At 42.2% G+C, this 23,570-nt stretch overlaps 1 protein-coding gene across 12 annotated transcripts in view; it reads left to right on the forward strand.

Moving 5' to 3' along the window:
• Positions 1 to 23,570, forward strand: part of magi2b (membrane associated guanylate kinase, WW and PDZ domain containing 2b) — a 738,212-nt gene that overhangs the window by 173,435 nt on the left and 541,207 nt on the right. For all 12 annotated transcript variants that reach the window (XM_077515476.1, XM_077515479.1, XM_077515478.1 and 9 more), the window contains one exon: positions 1,945 to 2,164. In XM_077515476.1, the coding sequence (XP_077371602.1) occupies positions 1,945 to 2,164 (220 nt within the window). The remainder of the gene's footprint in view (positions 1 to 1,944; positions 2,165 to 23,570) is intronic.

A 23,570-nucleotide genomic window follows, 5' to 3' on the forward strand; every position in this document is an offset into this window, starting at 1 on the left:
CTACTGAAATTCAAACAGAATTCGCCTTTCCCTCCCACTGCTTGTTGAATCAGTGGATGCTGGTGTCTGTAGACTTCACTCTGCTTCATCTATCCTTCCCTCCGTCCTCTCTTTATAGTTGTTCCTCTGGTCTCTTGAGTTCTCCCTAATCTGTTGGAGTTTAGAGGTTTCTGGGGTTGGTGTAAGATTCTGGTTTTGTAAACCATGTGGGTGGCAGGTTGTGTTTAGTTGGTGCTGGATTTCACTTTGATTTATCTTTCTTTTCTTTGACCTTTCCTCTGGTCTCCTGACCTTCTGAACTTCATGACTGGCGAGACTCTGAAGTATCCGGTTAAGGTGAAGGGTAATGGGATTTTTATTAGGTTTTAGGTGAACTAATGAGTACAAATTTACCCGAATTCACACGCACGCACGCACACCCACATGCACACAAATGCGCACATTTGCACAAAAAAAACAAAAAAAATAGAGCCTTTATTTAATTTAAAATTGTCCATATCCTTTGATATCAATCTCTCAACAGTAATCGCTCTTTGATGATTGCTGTAGTCCCTTATGAAAACAGACTGGTCATCTTTCAAAAAGGTTGTTGAGAACATCATCAATCCTTCTCATGTGATATTGCTGAACTGTTTTTTAGTTGCTATTTTATTCATTCAACAATACCAAATAAACAACAGTAAGTGGTTAATAAACAGTAATCAGCAAATAAGTTGTTTTGTTCATACTTACATGCAAAAATAAAACGTTATCTTATTAATCTGTTAATCGATGGAATGATCGATTATAATCATTCTAAAAATATTCAATAGTGACAGCGCAGCCCAACTTGTTTTAATTGTACTTATTTGCAGCAGTTAAATCAGGACTTTTGCCACACGTATGTTTACTTCCCCCCACTCTTTGCTGCAGCACTTGTGGTGAAATTAGCATGACAATTGATTGCCCCAATCTTGGTCATGCTCCCCAAATCCACCCATGTGATGTGTGTGACGAAAAAAGAGCTGATGGCATCTATTGTCACTCTCTAAATCCTTTCCTTGTGTTTCTGACTCATTCCCTGACCCTGAAAGTCTCCGTCTTTTCTGTCTTTCTCTCTTTTTGACGTGCTGTGTTACTCCTCATGTTCTCTGTCCTCAGAACCCCCTCACCCTCGCTCCCTCTCCTCTCTCCCTCCTGGGGGTTCACAGCTCGGCAGCTTTGACTCATCATGCATGCCGTGTGTAGTGTGTGCAGTGTGAGTCCAGGTCTGCAGATGTGCGTGTGTGTATGTGTATGCATCCACCGCCTCCGAAAAAAAAAAAGACTTGAACTGGCATTTCCAAGTATTTGCAAGAAATAACTAGAATAGAGCGCACACAACTCTTTTCAAAGGCAAGTTTTCACTTCCTCCTTCTTGGAGTTTGAGCTAAGATGAAAGGACCACACAATTTTTATTTATTTATTTTTTTATGTAGCAAAGACTTTTGGTGAGGGGGGTAGGGTCATTCTCGATTGAAATCATACTTCCTTGATAAGAGGTCACTTGCTGTTGATATTGGGTCACTTCCTGTTGAGATCAGGTCACATTAGCATTAATATTAGCATGCTAAGCTAACAATAGCATTAGCATGCTAAGCTAGCATTGGCATGCTAAGTTAGCATTGTCATGCTAACTTAGCATTAACATTAACATGATAACTTAGAATTAGCATTAGCTTGTTAACCTAGAATTCTTATGCTAAGCTAGCATTAGCATTAGCATGCTAACTTAGCATTAGCATTCTAAGCTTTTTTTTTTTTCCAATGTATTGATAATTGTGATGTGATAATAAGTCAGTTTAATTCCCACTGAAGGTCGAGCTAACAAATGTACTGTGACTCTTTCATTTTTATTATGGGCAGTAATAGGAACATTTAAGCCTGATTTGTCCAAAAATGTAACGCAACGGTTCTCCTGTGCAGAGTCCAGTGAACACGAGGACAAGAGCACGGACGCGTCCGGAGAGGTTGCCGTGGAAACCTGCAGCCAAGCGGCAGCCACGAGCGAGGCTCCCACCGAGGCACCCAAATCTCCAGACAAATCCCCCAACAAGGTCCCAGATGTGGATGAGGAAGAGCTGGGCCCTCTGCCTGACAATTGGGAGATGGCGTACACCGAGAAAGGGGAGGTCTACTTCATTGAGTAAGACAAAAAATCGGGCATAGCTTTACCTTGATGGGCAACTTAATGTGTTTGGAACACTGTGGTACAACTTTAAATATGTTGTATTAAACAACATCCATGCCACAATGAAAGGGTCCTCAAATCAGTGCATATTAACCCAGTATTTCACAATTTTTTATTAGGCACGAAAATCATCCCCCCGGATCTATTGCCACAGATCCAGGGTTTTTCCCGAGTCAAATTGAGGCAGAGGTGGGAATATCCTGACAAGGAATGGGCGATTACCGATACCAGGTATCGGCATCGGTGCCGATATCAGTCGACATATATATATATATATATATATATATATATATATATATATATATATATATATATATATATATATATATATATATATATATATATATATATATATACATATATATATATATATATATATATATATATATATATATATATATATATATATATATATATATATATATATATATATTTATACAGCACCTAGCAAAAAGTATGGAATCACCAGTCTTGGACTAGCACTCACTCAGACGTTTTATTCTGTAGATCAAACTCAGATAAAAAGCATGAAACAGTCGTAAGGTCATTCCAAAGTGCAACATCTTGGCTTTCAGAAACACGAAAAGAAATGAAAAAAAAAAACATTGTGCTGATCAGTAAATGTTACTTTTATAGAGCAAATGCAGAGAAATAAATATGGAATCACTCCATTCTGAGGAAAAAAATATGGAATCACTCCATTTTGAGCAGAAAATAAGGACACACCGAGTCAATTTCCTTTCCTTAATTGGGCACCTGCCTCAAATTATATCTGCTCCTTCGTCAGCAGTTAAAAACAGTGCAGTTATCACACTTTGGAGGGCTGCTGGACCAAGTGGATTGGCAAGAATCATGGCTCCAACAAGGGAGATGTCTCCCATGAGACCAAAGACAGGATTATCAAACTTCTTGAAGAAGGTAACTCTACACGATGATTGGCAAAGATGTGGGCTGTTCACAGTCAGCTGTATCGAAGATCTGGACCAAGTACAAACAGCATTGGAAGGTTGTTAAAGTCAAGTGTACTGGTAGATCAAGGAAGACATCTAAGTGTCAAGACAAACAACTAAAGGCCATATGTTGTTATGGTTCCGTGAGGCAAAACAAGGCCAGGACCCAGGATGCAGAGCGAGACAAAGTCAACAGATTACTGTTCACAAAAGTATCAACAGAAAATCACCTTGCTCAGGGAAAAAGTTCTAGAAAACAAAGTAGAAACAAAAAACGCCTTGTTCAGGGACGAGAAAACACTAGAGCACAAAGTAGCAACATAAAACACTTTTTTCAAGGAAACACAAGAGACAAAAGTAGCAATAGCAAGAGTCACCTTACTTGACCAGGGCGAGATTGGTGAAAAAGGGAACAAAGAACACAACGAGCCAGAGAACGGGAACTTGACTATCAAGGGGTGTGGCAGGAGGAGGTAAGCAAACGTAGCGGGTGTAGCAAGGGAATCTTCCGGCACGGAACAAAAGGAGAGGCTGTTTAAATAGGTTGTTGGGTCATCAGCTGATGAGCCCCAGGTGTGCGATGTTGAAGCCGCCTACTGCCACACTCGGGGAACTGCAGTAAGAGAGAAAACAGAACCATGACAGTAACCCCCCCCCCCCTTAGGAACGTCACCTGGCGTTCGACCGGGCCTACTAGGCTTGCGGGCATAAAAATCCTGCAGCAGTTGCGGGTCCAAAATGAGGGCACGTGAGATCCAGGATCAGTCCTCCGGGCCGTACCCCTCCCAGTCGACGAGATACTGGAACCCTCTGCCCTCTGCGGACATCCAGGATGCGATCCACAGTGTAAGCAGGGTATCCATCAATGATGCGGGGAGAAGGTGGCGGCGGAGCGGGTGACTGGAGGGGGAAGTCCGTGACCGGTTTCAGAAGAGACACGTGGAAAACGGGGTGGATCTTGAGGGAGGCTGGAAGCTGGAGTCGGACGGCACTCGGGTTGACGATCTTGTCAATGGGGAAAGGGCCAATGAAGCAGGGAGCCATTTTGCAGGAGTCTACTTGAAGGGGCAGGTCCCGTGCGGACAGCCAGACATGCTGTCCCTCCTGGTAGTCGGGGGCTGGGGTCCTCCTTCGGTCAGCCAGACGGCGGTTGCGCTCCGCTGTCCTGCACAGGGCTGACCGAGCCTCCCTCCAGACTCATCAGGCACGGCAGAACTGGGCATGGATGGACGGGACGGCAACTTCAAACTCCCGGCTAGGAAACAGAGTGGGTTGGTAGCCTGACGTCACCTTAAATGGTGACATGCCTGTGGCAGTGCTGATCAGTGAGTTATGCGCGTATTCCACCCATGGGAGGTGTGTGGACCAGGAGGCAGGAAGGCGTGAGGCTACGCAGTGCAGAGCTGTCTCCAGGTCTTGGTTGGCGCGCTCCGTCTGCCCGTTGGTTTGGGGGTGGTAGCCGGAGGAGAGACTGGAAGAGATCCCCAGTGCCAGACAGAGAAAGCCTTCCAGACTTGAGAGGTGAATTGTGGACCTCTGTCTGACACGATGTCTATGGGGATCCCGTGGAGCCTGAACACATGCTGGACCAAGAGGTTTGCGGTCTCTAAGGCGGTGGAGAGTTTTGGGAGGGGAACATAATGAACTGACCTGGAGAATCGTGTCGTTAACCTCAGATGGGGGAAGACCAGTGACGAAATCCACAGCATTATGAGACCATGGCCGAGAGACGATGGGTAAGGGGCGCAAAAGGCCTGCTGGGGCTTGATGGGAAGGTTTCTTGGGGCGCAAACTGAGCATGAGGCAACAAAGGCTCGAACAGCTGCAGCCATGGCCGGCCACCAGAAGCGCTGTTGGATCAGGGAGAGTGTCCGGTGGATCAAAGGCAAGCGATTCTTGAAGTATGCCCTCAGAGGAGCACGGGAGTCTGGGCGGCAGATGGGACGAACAGTCTCCCTGGAGGACATCCATCTGGAGCCGGTTGGTTGCCAAGTGCCTCCAGAACATCCTTCTCCACCCGCCATCGCATCGCCCCGACCACACACTCAGGGGAATCTGATCGTGCTTTCTCTTCCTCTCCAGAGCCGAACTGCTGTGAGAGGGCGTCAGGTTTCAGGTTTTGGGAACCGGGGCGATAGGTGAGTGTGAAGTAGTAGCTTCCGAGGAAGAGAGCACAGCGAGCATGACGGGAGTTCAATCGTTTGTCAGAGCGAAGGTAGGAGAAGTTCTTGTGGTCCGTTCAAATGATGAAGGGATGTGCCGCACCCTCCAGCCAATGCCGCCACTCTTGAAGTGCTAGGACCACTGCCAGGAGTTCACGGTTCCCCACATCATAGCTCCGCCGGGGAAAGGCGTCAGGAGAAGTAAGCACAGGGGTGTAGTTTTTGGTCCACAGGCAGGCGTTGAGAGAGGACTGCCCCCACTCCTGAATCAGACGCATCCATCTCTACCACGAACCGCTGCTCAGGATCTGGGTGGATGAGAAAAGGGGCATTTACAAAGAGTTCTCTCAGCCGGTTAAAAGCACATTGAGTATCAGTGGACCACATAAAGCAAAGTTTGTTCGAGGTCAATTGCGTGAGAGCAGCTGCAATACTACCGTAATAAATCTTCTATAGAAATTAGCGAACCCAAGAAAACGTTGTAGCTGCTTACGATTGGCAGGCACAGGCCACTCTTTGACTGCTTCAATTTTGGTGTGGTCGTCCCTGAGTTACCCTTTTTTATCACATAGCCCAGAAACCTAACCGTGGAAACATGAAATTCACATTTCTCAACAAGCGACTTATTTTCTACTAACCTCCCGAGGACTTCTCACACGTGACCCACATGCTCCTCATGTGATCGAGAAAAGATGAGAATATCATCAAGGTATACAAAAACATTCTTATCTAGCAGGTCTCTAAATACATCGTTCATGAATAACTGGAAAACTGCTGGAGCGTTTGTGAGCCCAAAGGGCATGACCAAGTACTCAAAATGTCCCAAATGTGTATTAAAGGCAGTTTTCCACTTGTCGCCGTCGTTTATTCTCATCAGGTGGTAGGCGTTTTGGAGGTCCAATGGGGTATATACCACGGAAGAGGCGGGACGTGATTTTGCACATCAGTTTGTTTCCGGTCCGGGTTGCGAATGAGCAACCGAGGGGCACAAAGTCGGAAGCACAAGTATTTTTGACGCAGCCCACACGTTGCAAACCGAACCGGAAACAAACTGATGTGCAAAAACAGTCCCACCTTTTCCGTGGCATATACCCCATTTGGTGAACACCGTTGCATCGTGGAGGGGGCTGAATGCAACGTCCAGGAGCAGCAGAGGGTACTTGTTCTTAAGCCGGTGTAGTCAATTCAAGGGCGCAGAGTTTTGTCCTTCTTTTCTACAAAGAAAAATCCTGCGCCTAATGGAGATGAGGAGGGTCTTATAAGTCCTGCAGCTAGTGATTCTGTAATATATTTTTCCATTGCTTCCCGTTCGGGTTTGGTCAGGTTGTATAGTCTGTGTGTTGGGAGTGGAGCCCCAGGGAGCGATTCAATACCACGGTCATAAGGTCTATAAGGGGGGAAGGGAGCATGCTAAGTCTTTACTGAAAATCGCCTCTAAATCGTGGTATTCTCTGGGGACATTACTTAGGTCGATATCTTCTGAGGAGTGGGTGGAGCTAGGGCCTCTGGCGGGTAGGGCTGACTTTAGACAGTGGGCATGCCAATAGTTGTTCCAGTTCCGAATAGTACTTGTAGACCAACTAGGGAATCCCTAAAATTGCGGTGTCGAGTGGGGAGGAAATCACATAGAACTCGATTACTTCATGGTGGTTACTAGAGAGAGACAGATTAATGGACGTGGTTCGGTGTGTAACCCTTTCTAGGAGCCTTCTGTCTACTGCAAGAACCTCCTCGGGGGAAGTCAGTGGAGTCAGTGAGATATTGTGTTTTTTATCGTAGTCAATGTATATAAATTGTCATCGGCTCCTGAGTCTATCAGCACCTGGACAGGCAATGAGCAAAGTGACATGTGAATCATACTTGGAACATGTATTTGGGAGGAAGAAGGGGAAGATATTCGGCTCACCAGTGCCTCCCTTCCTACTGGTGAGCCCCGGCTTTTGGCAACTCGGGGCAGCTAGCCAGGAAGTGGCCCCCCTGGCCACAGTACAGGCACAGTCGATTCCTCATGCGTCGCTGTCGTTCAACAGGGGTGAGTCGAGCCTTGCCCAACTCCATGGGCTCTTCGCGAGATGTGCTGGATAGGAGTTTGGGAGCGTTGACAGGAGATGAGGCGGTGGTACTCCCAAGTTTAAGCTGGACGGTGAGAAAGTCGGCGAGCGACAACCCAGGTCCGTCTTCTTTTCCCTCCGTCTCTCCCTGAGCCTATTGTCTATCCGAGTGGCTAATGTGATAACTTCATTCAGTGAGTTACATTCTTCCCTTCCAGCCAATTCATCTTTTATCTCCCTAGCAAGTCCCTACTGAAAAATGATTTGTTGTTCAGAGTCCCCCCACCCGCTACTGGCTGCCAGAATCCGTAAAGTTAATGCGAACTGAGACACTGTGTGGCTACCTTGACGTGAATCTAGCAACTGGCCGACCACTTCCTTACCCCACACCTGGTGATCAAAAATGCGTTTCATTTCTCCAGTAACCTGTTCATAATCGTTAAGCAGTACCGATCCTTGCTCAGTAATGGCCAAGGCCCAAGCGGCCTCTTGTCCTGATAATAGGAACATAATGAAGGCAATTTTTGATGGGCGGTAGTATAAGTACTGGGTTACTGGTTAAACACTAACCTACATTGTAGCAGAAACTGAGCACATGTACCTAAGTTGCCAGAATACGAAGCAGGAAGGGGAATAAATGGCTCTCTGGGAGAAGACGGCCAGGAGGCTGGAGGGGCTGCCGTCAGTTGGTGACTCATGGCTGCAACCTGCTCATTCAGCCAGTCAATGCTGGTGGAGAGTTGCTGTAGGCGGTCCATCACTTGTTGCAGGGTTGATTGGTGTCGTCCAACAAGTGCTCCTTGTGCTGAAAGAGCACTCTTTAAGCGCTCTGACTCTGCTGGGTCCATTGTGGCCAGAAGATTCTGTTATGGTGCTGTGAGGCAATGCAAGGCCAGGACTGACCGCGTCTTGCGCACCTTGTTAAAAACAACCCGAGCCTCAGAGGTAATTCACAAATGATTTATATAAATATTGTGAGGCTAAGCGAATCTGCTAATGCATGGCTGGCTGGCTGGCTGGCTAGCTGGCCGGCCGGCCGGACAGCTGGACGGACGGACGGACGCACGCACGCACGCACGCACGCACGCACGCACGCACGCACGCCCGGCCGCTCCAGTCATCATGAAAGTGAACAGAGAGTCATATAGCTCGGAGCAGAAACTGTTGTCATCGGTCCGGTTACTGGCGAATTGTCAATTGTGGATGGTTGTTTGTCTCTGTGTGCCCTGCGATTGGCTGGTGACAAGTTCGGGGTGTACCCCGCCAACTGCCCATAGCCAGCTGGGATAGGCTCAAGCACCACTCGCAACCCTTGTGAGACGTAAGCAGTCGAGAAAATGGATGGATGGCTGGATGGATGGATGGTTGGATCACTAGGAACATTGTACGTGCTCATTTTAGCACGTGAAAAAAATGTTATTCTTTCATTTGACAATAAAAATGTTATTTCTTTAAGTAAGTAAATATCGCAATAATATCGATATCACGATATTCAACAACTACATCGCATAATATATATATATATACATACACATGAGAACATTCATCTAAATAGTAGTATTTAGATGGATGGTATTTAGTATTTAGTAAATGCTGTATGTTTAGTATGAGTAAATGTCAATGAGAGTAATTCTGCGAGAACAGAATTAATTGCAGCGTTCATTCGTCTGTTAGGTTTGTTTGTTTCCCCCTCGCCATCGGCGCTTATTGGTTTCGTCCCGCCCTAAACAATGCCTGGTTGGTCCGACCTAAAAAAGGTCGGCTGCAAACCTATCAGTGGGAGCGGTACAAGATGTATTCTCCGGAGTTTGTGAACTCACAAATACCGGAGAATTCAGCTTCCTGGCAAGGTTATTGTGTAATTCCTGCAACATATTGTTGAACAATAACTCTCTGACAGTGCCAATCGAATCATAGGGTGCATTTAGTATTTTTTTGTGCTACAGTACATTGAACACAATCGTGCAGTCAGATCAGATCCTCTCTTGCCTTCAGTGCAGAGGATTGACTTAGAGATATGCGTGTTTGGGGAGTTTCTCCTAAAAGTTCATGAGCTGGAAATTGTAAAACCATAGTGTTCCGCCAGACTGCAAGGCAAGTGTAAAAAGCTGAGTTCCCCAGCTGGGGATTTCACTCAAGTCAGCGGAGAAGTAAAAATACAAAAAACATGTTGCAGGATAAAGTAGCCCAAGTGTCATACCTTCCGTCCGAAAAGCTTACAATCCAGGTGTAAAGTGAGTCTCGATGAACTAGTGAGGAACAAGTAAAACTAGAGGTGCGAGCATCTATAAAGGGCCCTCGCAGCCCGGGCCACGTTGGGGTACTTGCACGTTGGGGTACTTGCACGTTGGGGTACTCGCACATTGGGGTACTGGCACATTAGGAGCAAAATTTCTTTGAACATGGCATGATAAACCTTTACATGTGAATTTTTTTTTGCCAGGTGTGATGTGTGTGACAAGCTCAATGTGTTTTGGTGATTGTCAAGATCTGCAAAAATCAGCTTCCTTTTTTATTTTTAGGGAATGAGTTGACCTGACTGTTTTTTTTTTTGTAAAAGTATATATACCCATCATCGCTTGTACTCATTGCACAATGTTGCTTTTATTGTCCATAGAGGCGGTCAAAAAAAATGAAACTGAATAAAAAAAGTACTGATGTTTGGATCGGTCTGATACCAGTGAACATCTTGAGTAGTGGAAAGTAAAAGAATATTCATAAATGACTTAGTTATAACACTTACGAGTTCACAAATTTTGTTCAAAATACCGTAAGTGTTTTTTTTTTTTTTTTTTATGCCTCAAGGACTAGGTGGCGCAGTATTTCTAACTGAATTTTGTCATAGAGATACCTTCAGGCCTTGACTATAAATATACATGTCAAGTTTGGGATTTTTTTAAGCATGTACCGGGGAGTTATTCAGCATATCCTTCATTCACGATACTGCTTTTAACGTCAATAGAGGCTATCAAAAATAAATAAAACTAAATAAAAAATACGTATGTTTGGATAGGTCTGATGCTAGTGAACATTTTGAGTGGTGGAAAGTAAAAGAATGTTCATAAATGACTTAGTTATCAGGCTGAGAATGAGTTTACAATTTTTGTAAAAATACCGTAAGTGGGGTATTTTTTTTTTCATGCCTCAAGGGCTAGGTGGCGCTGCATATATAACTGAATGTTGTCATAGAGATAGCTTCAGGCCTTGACTATAAACATACATGTCAAGTTTGGGATTTTTTGGAGCATGTACCGGGAATTTATTAAGCATATCCTTTTTCAGTGCGAAACAAAAAGTTTGATGCCCCGCCTTCATCAAAAAGTATTTGGAAAAGTCAAGATTTTTCCCCCTGTCGTTGGCTCAGGTCTTGACATGGTCCAGGTCAAGTCTTAACTCAGTCGGATGAAACGTGTAGGAGAAGTGGGCAAAAGTCTGCCCCCTGTAAATGTGCAAAAATCGTCAAAAATGGGACATTCAAAAATTCGTAGCTCACTTCCTGTTATTTTTAGTATATGGGTCCAAGAGACTTTTTTGTAGGTCTTGGGCTCCCTCATACACTTAAAAATATTCGTCGTTCTTGCTTAAACGTACAACCGGGGCTGCTTCGTTAAAAATTTCAAGGGGGCGCTATTGAGTCATTTTTGTAAAAATAGCACAATCAACAATAAAATATTGCTCATTTTACCAGGCCAGATGTGTGTGCCAAGTTTCATGAGTTTCTGTGCATGTTTAGACCCTCAAAACTGACGTCGTTTTCTTGGCGAACAGCGCTTAGCCACGCCCACAGCAATTTGCGAAAACTCACAAACTTCGTGTTGTGACATCATGAAGGCCGAAACCCTCATCTGAGCAAATATGAGGTAGGTCCAGTTAACGTGTTTGGAGAAAAACGTAGAAGAAAATTCGTAAGAAAAAAATTGCCACTAGGTGGCGCTATCAGTTAGATGAAATATAAGTTCGTAGATGTCTTTAGGGCTGGACTCTCATCAAATGTGTGAAATTTTGAGAAGATAGGATCATCTCGGTCAAGTTAATGCAGCTTTTATTTTCACGAAAAATCTTCAGACTTTGCGTCACCGTAGCGGCCACGCCCTTTGGCGAAAAGTTACAATATTCGGTGTGGGGCATGATCAACATCTTAAGGCTTTTCTGACCAATTTTCAACTGGATCCCTTCAACGAGCTCAGCACAATAGCTAAAAACGTAAAGTATGACATTTATTGTTACCACTAGGTGGCGCTATATGTATAACTGAATTTTATCATATAGATGTTTTCAGGCCGTGACTATTACGTTGCCTGAGAAGTTTGAGATTTTTTGGAGCTTGAACATGGGAGTTATTAAGCATTTGCTCTTTCTGGACAAATGAAATTTTAAAGGCAATATTTGATGCCCCGCCCCCGTCATATAGTATTTCGAAAAGGCAAGATTTTTTGCCCAGTTGTTCTCTTAGGTCTTGAGATGATGAATGCCAAGTTTGAAGTCAATTGGATGAAAAATGTTTGCAAAGGGGGAAAAAGCATGACCACAGTGAATGTGCCAAAATAGTAAGGGTGGGAATCTCTGACATGAAGCCGATTCGATATGTATCTCAATACACAGGTTGCGATTCGATTAAAAAACGATTATCTTTCAGAACAGAACGGTTCGATACGGTTCGATTAAGTTTGGAAACGATACGATTTTCGATTCGATACGATTCATTTCAATATTCAAAACTTAGTGACATTTGTTGCTTGTATACATTAATCTTAAAACACCACAAATTTTTACAGTATCTACAAATGTGTTAAAAAAAACAACAGAAATGTCTTCTATATTTTTATATATTGAATCAATTATTTAAATAGGCCACAACAAAGGGTTGGGCGATATGACTGAAAAATGTATCAGTTTAAATATGTATTAGTCTATTGACAGTTATAATTGTTTTTTTTGGTTTTTTTTTTTAAATTCAAAATAAGGATCAGGAAAACAAAAGGCTGCTAATTCAATTTGAAATATAAATATTTAACCTTTAAAAAGACACCAACACAATTAAACAGAATATGTGCACAGTGTTAAGTATTTCAGAAACGTAAATTTAAGACATGAAATAAACCTACCGTCCAGCCAAAAGAAATATGAAGCCACCTTATGGAACAATAAATCTATCAAACACATTTTAACCACGTAATATATCCAAAAATATTTCCAAAAGTGCCCTTCCCTTTTTATCAACAACTTTTGTTTTTAACAATTTTTGTTTTTCTTTTGCCATCACATTCATTTTTGGTTAATGTATGACATTTTTTTTTCTTTTTTTTAATCTGAGACACGATGCTGACCACGGAATCACAACTATTCATGTTTTTTTGTTTTTTTTGTTTTTTTGGGCTGTCGTTCATTTTGAGTTTGATGACGTAATTGCGGGCACGTCTCAGTTCTCCTATCTGCTGCTCATACTAGTTGTGTACATTGACAGGGAGCCACAAACTGAGAAATGAGATACTTGCAGTGTGCTTTCAGCTTAGCTGGTGTGTTGGCTGTGTGACATACCTGTGTCGTTTGAATCCATGAATTGGATCGTCACGGAGTTATTCTTTTGGCTCGCGCGCAGTTCCAACGCCGGCCTGGGACATACAAGTGCACCGAGAGGACTCGATAGCCATGGGAAATACCGAGATGTATGGCACTGGCTTCTGCTACTGTCTTCAGTTGATGTTGTCACTCGTTGTGCGCGCGCGCGCGCGCCGTGTCGCGAGCCCGGCGTTGACGGTGTGCCAAAAAAAAAAAAGGTGCGTAACGTCTTTGCATTATGTTTACAACATCCGGGGAATGAAGCGTCTCTGAGCGCAACTTTGCTAGCTCTCTGTAAACACGGAAGTTGCTTGAATAGTGCTGCTCCTGAAACGTAAACAAAACAAGTCGACGGTGCAGAAGTCTTGCTATTGTTATGAAAACTATAAAGTCTCACTCGCAACCGATTCACGGCCAGGCGATATCCGTTCCAGAGCTTTACAAGCGATGTATCTAAGGATTCCCGGCGGATTTTGTATCGGTTGACAAGTCTGCTACCGATACGGTCGTTTAGCTCCCCTTGACGAACGATGGTTCGGTCGAATCGTTTTTTTGACCCACCTCTACAAAATAGGCCAAAATTGGACATTAAAAAATTCATAGCTCACTTCCTGTACATTTTAGCTACATGGTCCCAATAGACTTTTTTGTGCGTCTCGGGGTGCGACACGTGCCTGCCAATTTTCGTTGCTCTAGCTCAAACGTGCCGGGCTTGGTTTTTATTTTTCTACGCTAGGGGGCGCTATAGAGTCGCGTTGTTATGACGACTTCATAATATCAAATTTTTCGCCGGACCTGAGGAGTGTGCAAAGTTCGGTGAGTTTTCGTGAATGTTTAGGTACCCAAAATCGCGATCGTTTGCGGAGAATAAAGAATAACTAGAGCTGCGAGCAGCTATAAAGGGCCCTCGCAGCCCGGGCCACATTGGGGTATTTGCACGTTGGGGTACTTGCACGTTGGGGTACTCGCACATTGGGGTACTGGCACATTAGGAGCAAAATTTCTTTTAACATAGCATGATAAACCTTTACATGTGGATTTTTTTTGCTAGGTGTGATGTGTGTGTCAAGCTCAATGGGTTTTGGTGATTGTTAAGATCTGCAAAAATCAGCGTCCTTTTTTATTTTTAGGGAATGAGTTGACCTGATTGGTATTTTTTGCAAAAGTATATATACCCATCATTGCTCGTACTCATTGCACGATGTTGCTTTTATTGTGAAGAGAGGGTTTCAAAAATAAATTAAACAAAATAAAAAAGTACATATGTTTGGATCGGTCTGATACCAGTGAACATCTTGAGTAGTGGAAAAAGTAAAAGAATATTCATAAATGACTTAGTTATCACACTTACAATGAGTTCACAAATTTTGTACAAAATACCGTAAGTGGGGTTGTTTTTTTCATGCCTCAAGGGCTAGGTGGCGCTGCATATATAACTGAATGTTGTAATATAGATAGCTTCAGGCCTTGACTATAAACATACATGTCAAGTTTGGGATTTTTTGGAGCATGTACCGGGGAGTTATTAAGCATATCCTTTTTCAGTGCGAAACACAAAATTTGATACTCCGCCCTCATCATATAGTATTCCGAAAAGTCAAGAGTTTTCCCACTGTCGCTGGCTCAGGTCTTGACATGGCCCAGGTCAAGTCTGAAGTCAGTCGGATGAAACGCGTAGGAGAAGTGGGCAAAATTATGCCCCCTGTAAATGTGCTAAAATCGTAAAATATGGGACATTCAAAAATTCGTAGCTCGCTTCCTGTTCATTTTAGCACATGGGTCCAAGAGACTGTTTTGTATGTCTTGGGCTCCCTCATACACCTAAAAATTTCCAAAGATCTTGCTTCAACGTACAAGCGGGGCTGCTTCGTTAAAAATTTCTAGGGGGCGCTATTGAGTCATTTTTGTAAAAATAGCACAATCCACGATAAAATATTGCTCATTTTGCTAGGCCAGGTGTGTGTGCCAAGTTTCATGTGTTTCTGTGCCAGTTTAGGCTCTCAAAAGTGGCGTTGTTTTCTTGGCAAACAGCGCTTAGCCACGCCCACAGCGATTCGTGAAAACTCACAAACTTCGTGTTGTGACATCATGAAGGCCGAAACCCTCATCTGAGCAAATATGAGGTAGGTCCAGTTAACGTGTTTGGAGAAGAACGTTGAAGAAAATTCGTAAGAAAAAAAAATTGCCACTAGGTGGCACTATCAGTAAGATGAAATATAACTTCATAGATGTCTTTAGGGCTGGACTCTCATCAAATGTGTGAAATTTTGAGAAGATAGGATCATCTCGTTCAAGTTAATGCGGCTTTTATTGTCACAAAAAATCTTCAGACTTTGCGGCACCGTAGCGGCCACGCCCTTTGGCGAAAAGTTACAATATTCGGTGTGGGGCATGATCAACATCTTAAGGCTTTTCTGCCCAATTTTCAACTGGATCCCTTCAACGAGCTCAGCACAGTAGCTAAAAACGTAAAGTATGACATTTATTGTTACCACTAGGTGGCGCTATATGTAGAACCGAATTTTATCATATAGATGTTTTCAGGCCGTGACTATTAAGTTGTATGAGAAGTTTGAGATTTTTTGGAGCTTGAACACGGGAGTTATGAAGCATTTGCTCTTTTTGGACAAATGAAATTTTAAAGGCAATATTTGATGCCCCGCCCCCGTCATATAGTATTTCAAAAAGGCAAGACTTTTTGCCCAGTTGTTCTCTCAGGTCTTGAGATGATAAATGCCAAGTTTGAAGTCGATTGGATGAAGAATGTTTGCAAAGGGGGAAAAAGCATGACCACAGTGAATGTGCCAAAATCGGACAAAATTGGACATAAAAAAATTCATAGCTCACTTCCTGTACCTAACCCTAACCCTAACCCTAACCCTGTCCAATTTTGGCCTATTTTGGCACATTCACTGTGGTCATGCTTTTTCCCCCTTTGCAAACATTTTTCATCCAATTGACTTCAAACTTGGCATTTATCATCTCAAGACCTGAGAGAACAACTGGGGAAAAAATCTTGCCTTTTCGAAATACTATATGACGGGGGCGGGGCATCAAATATTGCCTTTAAAATTTCATTTGTCCAGAAAGAGCAAATGCTTAATAACTCCCATGTTCAAGCTCCAAGAAATCTCAAACTTATCAGGCAACTTAATAGTCACGGCCTGAAAACATCTATATGATAAAATTCAGTTATCCATGTAGCGCCACCTAGTGGTAACAATAATTGTCATACTTTACGTTTTTAGCTACTGTGCTGAGCTCGTTGAAGGGATCCAGTTGAAAATTGGTCAGAAAAGCCTGAAGATGTTGATCATGCCCCACACCGAATATTGTAACTTTTCGCCAAAGGGCGTGGCCGCTACGGTGCCGCAAAGTCTGAAGATTTCTCGTGACAACAAAAGCTGCATTAACTTGACCGAGATGATGCTATCTTCTCAAAATTTTACACAATTGATGAGAGTCCAGCCCTAAAGACATCTACAAACTTATATTTCATCTTACTGATAGCGCCACCTACTGGCAATTTTTTTTCTTACGATTTTTCTTCAATGTTTTTCTCCAACCATGTTAACTGGACCTACCTCATATTTGCTCAGATGAGGGTGTCGGCCTTCATGCTGTCACAACACGAAGTTTGTGAGTTTTCGCGAGTCGCTGTGGGCGTGGCTAAGCACTGTTCGCCAAGAAAACAACGCCAGTTTTGAGGGTCTAAACATGCGCAGAAACTCATGAAACTTGGCACACACATCTGGCCTGGTAAAATGAACAATATTTTATTGTTGATTGTGCTATTTTTACAAAAATGACTCAATAGCGCCCCCTAGAAATTTTTAACGAAGCAGCCCCGATTGTACGTTTAAGCAAGATCTACGAAAATTTTTACGTGTATGAGGGAGCCAAAGACATACAAAAAAGACTCTTGGACCCATATGCTAAAATGAACAGGAAGTGAGCTACGAATTTTTGAATGTCCCATTTTTTACGATTTTTGCACATTTTCAGAGGGCATACTTTTGCCCACCTCCTACACGTTTTATCCGACTGACTTATGACTTGACCTGGACCATGCCAAGACCTGAGCCAACAACAGACGGAAAAATCTTGACTTTTGGAAATACTATATGATGAGGGCGGGGCATCAAAATTTGTGTTTCGCACTGAAAAAGGATATGCTTAATAACTCCCCGATACATGCTCCAAAAAAATCCCAAACTTGACATGTATGTTTATCGTCAAGGCCTGAAGGTATCTCTATGACAACATTCAGTTATATATGCAGCGCCACCTAGCCCTTGAGGCATGAAAAAAAAATACCCCACTTACGGTATTTTGTACAAAAAATGTAAACTCATTCTAAGTGTGATAACTAAGTCATTTAGGAATATTCTTTTACCTTCCACCACTCAAAATATTCACTGGCATCAGACCTAACCAAACATACATATTTTTGTTATTTAGTTTTATGTATTTTTGATAGCCTCTATGGACATTAAAAGCAATATGGTGAATGAAGGCTATGCTTAATAACTCCCAGGTACATGCTCCAAAAAATCCCATATTTGAAATGTATATTTAGAGTCAAGGCCTGAAGGTATCTCTATGACAAAATTCAGTTATAAATACAGCGCCACCTAGTCCTTGAGGCATAAAAAAAAATGCCTCACTTACGGTATTTTTGCAAAAATTGTAAACTCATTGTAAGTGTGATAACTAAGTCATTTATGAATATTCTTTTACTTTCCACCACTCAATATGTTCACTGGTATCAGACCGATCCAAACATACGTATTTTTTATTTAGTTTTATTAATTTTTTTTATCGCCTCTATGGACAATAAAAGCAACATTGTGCAATGAGTACGAGCGATGATGTGTGTATATATACTTTTACGAAAAATACCAATCAGAGCAACTCATTGCCTAAAAATAAAAAAAAGACGCTGATTTTTGCAGATCTTAACAATCACCAAAACCCATTGAGCTTGACACACTCATCACACCTGGCAAAAAAAAAAAAAAAAGTCCACATGTTTATCATGCCATTTTCAAAGAAATTCTGCTTCCAATGTGCCAGTACCCCAATGTGCAAGTTCCCCAACGTGCAAGTACCCCAACGTGGCCCGGGCTGCGAGGGCCCTTTATAGCTGCTCGCAGCTCTAGTTATTCTTCTTCTTCTTCTTCTTCTTCTTCTTCTTCTTCTTTATTCTCCGCAAACGATCGCGATTTTGGGTACCTAAACATTCACGAAAACTCACCGAACTTTGCAGGCCCGGCGAAAAATTTGATATTATTAAGTCGTCATAACAATGCGACTCGATAGCGCCCCCTAGCGTAGAAAAATAAAAACCAAGCCCGGCACGTTTGAGCTAGAGCAACAAAAATTGGCAGGCACGTGTAGCACCCCGAGACGCACAAAAAAGTCTATTGGGACCATGTAGCTAAAATGTACAGGAAGTGAGCTATGAATTTTTTTATGTCCAATTTTGGCCTATTTTGGCACATTCACTGTGGTCATGCTTTTTCCCCCTTTGCAAACATTTTTCATCCAATTGACTTCAAACTTGGCATTTATCATCTCAAGACCTGAGAGAAAAACTGGGCAAAACATCTTGCCTTTTTGAAATACTATATGACGGGGGCGGGGCATCAAATATTGCCTTTAAAATTTCATTTGTCCAGAAAGAGCAAATGCTTAATAACTCCCATGTTCAAGCTCCAAAAAATCTCAAACTTCTCAGGCAACGTAATAGTCACGGCCTGAAAACATCTATATGATAAAATTCAGTTATACATATAGCGCCACCTAGTGGTTACAATAAATGTCATACTTTACGTTTTTAGCTACTGTGCTGAGCTTGTTGAAGGGATCCATTTGAAAATTGGTCAGAAAAGGCTTAAGATGTTGATCATGCCCCACACCGAATATTGTAACTTTTCGCCAAAGGGCGTGGCCGCTACGGTGACGCAAAGTCTGAAGATTTTTCGTGAAAATAAAAGCTGCATTAACTTGACCGAGATGATCCTATCTTCTCAAAATTTCACACATTTGATGAGAGTCCAGCCCTAAAGACATCTACTGACTTATATTTCATCTAACTGATAGCGCCACCTAGTGGCAATTTTTTTTATTACGAATTTTCTTCTGCGTTTTTCTCCAAACACGTTAACTGGACCTACCTCATATTTGCTCAGATGAGGGTTTCGGCCTTCATGATGTCACAACACGAAGTTTGTGAGTTTTCGCGAATTGCTGTGGGTGTGGCTAAGCGCTGTTCGCCAAGAAAACAACGCCAGTTTTGAGGGTCTAAACATGCACAGAAACTCATGAAACTTGGCACACACATCTGGCCTGGTAAAATGAGCAATATTTTATTGTTGATTGTGCTATTTTTACAAAAATGACTCAATAGCGCCCCCTAGAAGTTTTTAACGAAGCAGCCCCGGTTGTACGTTTAAGCAAGAACGACGAATATTTTTAGGTGTATGAGGGAGCCCAAGACCTACAAAAAAGTCTCTTGGATCCATATGCTAAAATGAACAGGAAGTGAGCTACGAATTTTTGAATGTCCCATTTTTGACGATTTTTGCACATTCACAGGGGGCAGACTTTTGCCCACTTCTCCTACACGTTTCATCTGACTGAGTTAAGACTTGACCTGGACCATGTCAAGACCTGAGCCAACGACAGGGGGAAAAATTTTGACTTTTCGAAATACTATATGATGAGGGCGGGGCATCAAAATTTGTGTTTCGCAATGTAAAAGGATATGCTTGATAACTCCCCGGGACATGCTCCAAAAAATCCCAAACTTGACATGTATGTTTATCGTCAAGGCCTGAAGTTATCTCTATGACAACATTCAGTTATATATGCAGCGCCACCTAGCCCTTGAGGCATGAAAAAAAAATACCCCACATACGGTATTTTGTACAAAAAATGTAAACTCATTCTAAGTGTGATAACGAAGTCATTTATGAATATTCTTTTAGTTTCCACCACTCAAAATGTTCACTGGCATCAGACTTATCCAAACATATATATATTTTTATTTATTTTTGATAGCCTCTATGGACATTAAAAGCAATATCGTGAATGAAGGATATGCTTAATAACTCCACGGTACATGCTCCAAAAAAAATCCCACACTTGACATGTATGCTTATAATCAAGGCCTGAAGGTATCTCTATGACAACATTCAGTTATAAATACAGCGCCACCTAGCCCTTGAGGCTTATATAAAAAAATAAAAATACCCCACATACGGTATTTTGTACAAAAAATGTACACTCATTCTAAGTGTGATAACTAAGTCATTTATGAATATTCTTTTAGTTTCCACAGCTCAAATTGTTCACTGGCTTCACACCGATCCAAACGTATGTACGTTTCCATTTTGTTTTATTCATTTTTGATTGCCCCTTTGGACAATAAAAGTAACATTGTGCAATGAGTACAACGAGCGATGATGTGTATATACACTTTTACAAAAAAATACCAATCAGGGCAACTCATTGCCTAAAAATAAAAAAGGACGCTGATTTTTGCAGGTCTTAACAATCACCAAAACCCATTGAGCTTGACACACACACTGGCAAAAAAATATTCTACATGTAAACGTTTATTATGCCATTTTCAAAGAAATTTTGCTTCCAATATGCCAGTACCCCAATGTGCCAGTACCCCAACGTGCAAGTACCCCAACGTGCAAGGACCCCAACGTGGCCCGGGCTGCGAGGGCCCTTTATAGCTGCTCGCAGCTCTAGTTAGGGCCCGAGCAGCTACCGCTGCGAGGTCCCTATTGTTTTTCGATCGGATTATTATTAATATTATTATTATTATTATTATTATTCTCCGTAAACGATCACGATTTTGGGTACCTAAACATTTACGAAAACTCACCAAACTTTGCACACTCCTCAGGCCCGGCGAAAAATTTGATATTATGAAGTCGTCATAACAACGCGACTCTATAGCGCCCCCAAGCATAGAAAAATAAAAACCAAGCCCGGCATGTTTGAGCTAGAGCAACGAAAATTGGCAGGCACGTGTAGCACCCCGAGACGCACAAAAAAGTCTATTGGGACCATGTAGCTAAAATGTACAGGAAGTGAGCTATGAATTTTTTAATGTCCAATTTTGGCCTATTTTGGCACATTCACTGTGGTCATGCTTTTTCCCCCTTTGCAAACATTTTTCATCCAATTGACTTCAAACTTGGCATTTATCATCTCAAGACCTGAGAGAACAACTGGGGAAAAAATCTTGCCTTTTCGAAATACTATATGACGGGGGCGGGGCATCAAATATTGCCTTTAAAATTTCATTTGTCCAGAAAGAGCAAATGCTTAATAACTCCCATGTTCAAGCTCCAAAAAATCGCAAACTTATCAGGCAACTTAATAGTCACGGCCTGAAAACATCTATATGATAAAATTCAGTTATCCATGTAGCGCCACCTAGTGGTAACAATAATTGTCATACTTTACGTTTTTAGCTACTGTGCTGAGCTCGTTGAAGGGATCCAGTTGAAAATTGGTCAGAAAAGCCTTAAGATGTTGATCATGCCCCACACCGAATATTGTAACTTTTCGCCAAAGGGCGTGGCCGCTACGGTGCCGCAAAGTCTGAAGATTTCTCGTGACAACAAAAGCTGCATTAACTTGACCGAGATGATGCTATCTTCTCAAAATTTTACACAATTGATGAGAGTCCAGCCCTAAAGACATCTACAAACTTATATTTCATCTTACTGATAGCGCCACCTACTGGCAATTTTTTTTCTTACGATTTTTCTTCAATGTTTTTCTCCAACCATGTTAACTGGACCTACCTCATATTTGCTCAGATGAGGGTGTCGGCCTTCATGCTGTCACAACACGAAGTTTGTGAGTTTTCACGAGTCGCTGTGGGCGTGGCTAAGCGCTGTTCGCCAAGAAAACAACGCCAATTTTGAGGGCCTAAACTGGCACAGAAACACACGAAACTTGGCACACACAGCTGGCCTGGCAAAATGAGCAATTTTTTATCGGCGATTGTGCTATTTTTACAAAAATGACTCAATAGCGCCCCCTAGAAATCTTTAACGAAACAGCCCCAGTTGTACGTTTAAGCAAGAACGACGAATATTTTTAGGTGTATGAGGGAGCCCAAGACCTACAAAAAAGTCTCTTGTACCCATATGCTAAAATGAACAGGAAGTGAGCTACGAATTTTTGAATGTCCCATTTTTGACGATTTTTGCACATTCACAGGGGGCAGACTTTTGCCCACTTCTCCTACACGTTTCATCCGACTGAGTTAAGACTTGGCCTGGACCATGTCAAGACCTGAGCCAACGACAGGGAGAAAAATTTTGACTTTTCAAAATACTATATGATGAGGGCGGGGCATCAAAATTTGTGTTTCGCAATGAAAAAGGATATGCTTGATAACTCCCCGGTACATGCTCCAAAAAATCCCAAACTTGACATGTATGTTTATCGTCAAGGCCTGAAGTTATCTCTATGACAACATTCAGTTATATATGCAGCGCCACCTAGCCCTTGAGGCATAAAAAAAAAATACCCCACATACGGTATTTTGTACAAAAAATGTAAACTCATTCTAAGTGTGATAACTAAGTCATTTATGAATATTCTTTTAGTTTCCACCACTCAAAATGTTCACTGGCATCAGACTTATCCAAACATGTATATATTTTTATTTATTTTTGATAGCCTTTATGGACATTAAAAGCGATATCGTGAATGAAGGATATGCATAATAACTCCCCGGTACATGCTCCAAAAAATCCCAAACTTGACATGTATGTTTATCGTCAAGGCCTGAAGCTATCTCTATGACAACATTCAGTTATAAATACAGCGCCACCTAGCCCTTGAGGCATTTATATATATATATATATAAAAAAACCACATACGGTGTTTTGTACAAAAAATGTACACTCATTCTAAGTGTTATAACTAAGTCATTTATGAATATTCTTTTAGTTTCCACCACTCAAATTGTTCACTGGCTTCACACCGATCCAAACGTATGTACGTTTCCATTTTGTTTTATTCATTTTTGATTGCCCCTTTGGACAATAAAAGTAACATTGTGCAATGAGTACAACGAGCGATGATGTGTATATACACTTTTACAAAAAATACCAATCAGGGCAACTCATTGCCTAAAAATAAAAAAGGGCGCTGATTTTTGCAGGTCTTAACAACCACCAAAACCCGTTGAGCTTGACACACACTGGCAAAAAAAAATATTCTACATGTAAACGTTTATTATGCCATTTTCAAAGAAATTTTGCTTCCAATATGCCAGTACCCCAACGTGCAAGGACCCCAACGTGGCCCGGGCTGCGAGGGCCCTTTATAGCTGCTCGCAGCTCTAGTTATTAGGGCCCGAGCAGCGACCGCTGCGAGGTCCCTATTGTTTTTGTAAAAATTATTATTATTATTAGGGCCCGAGCAGCGACCGCTGCGAGGTCCCTATTGTTTTTGTAAAAATTATTATTATTATTAGGGCCCGAGCAGCGACCGCTGCGAGGTCCCTATTGTTTTTGTAAAAATTATTAGGGCCCGAGCAGCGACCGCTGCAAGGTCCCTATTGTTTTTGTAAAAATTATTATTATTATTATTA

The sequence above is a fragment of the Festucalex cinctus genome, chromosome 3 (genome assembly GCF_051991245.1).
Source record: "Festucalex cinctus isolate MCC-2025b chromosome 3, RoL_Fcin_1.0, whole genome shotgun sequence".
Classification (NCBI taxonomy): domain Eukaryota; kingdom Metazoa; phylum Chordata; class Actinopteri; order Syngnathiformes; family Syngnathidae; genus Festucalex; species Festucalex cinctus.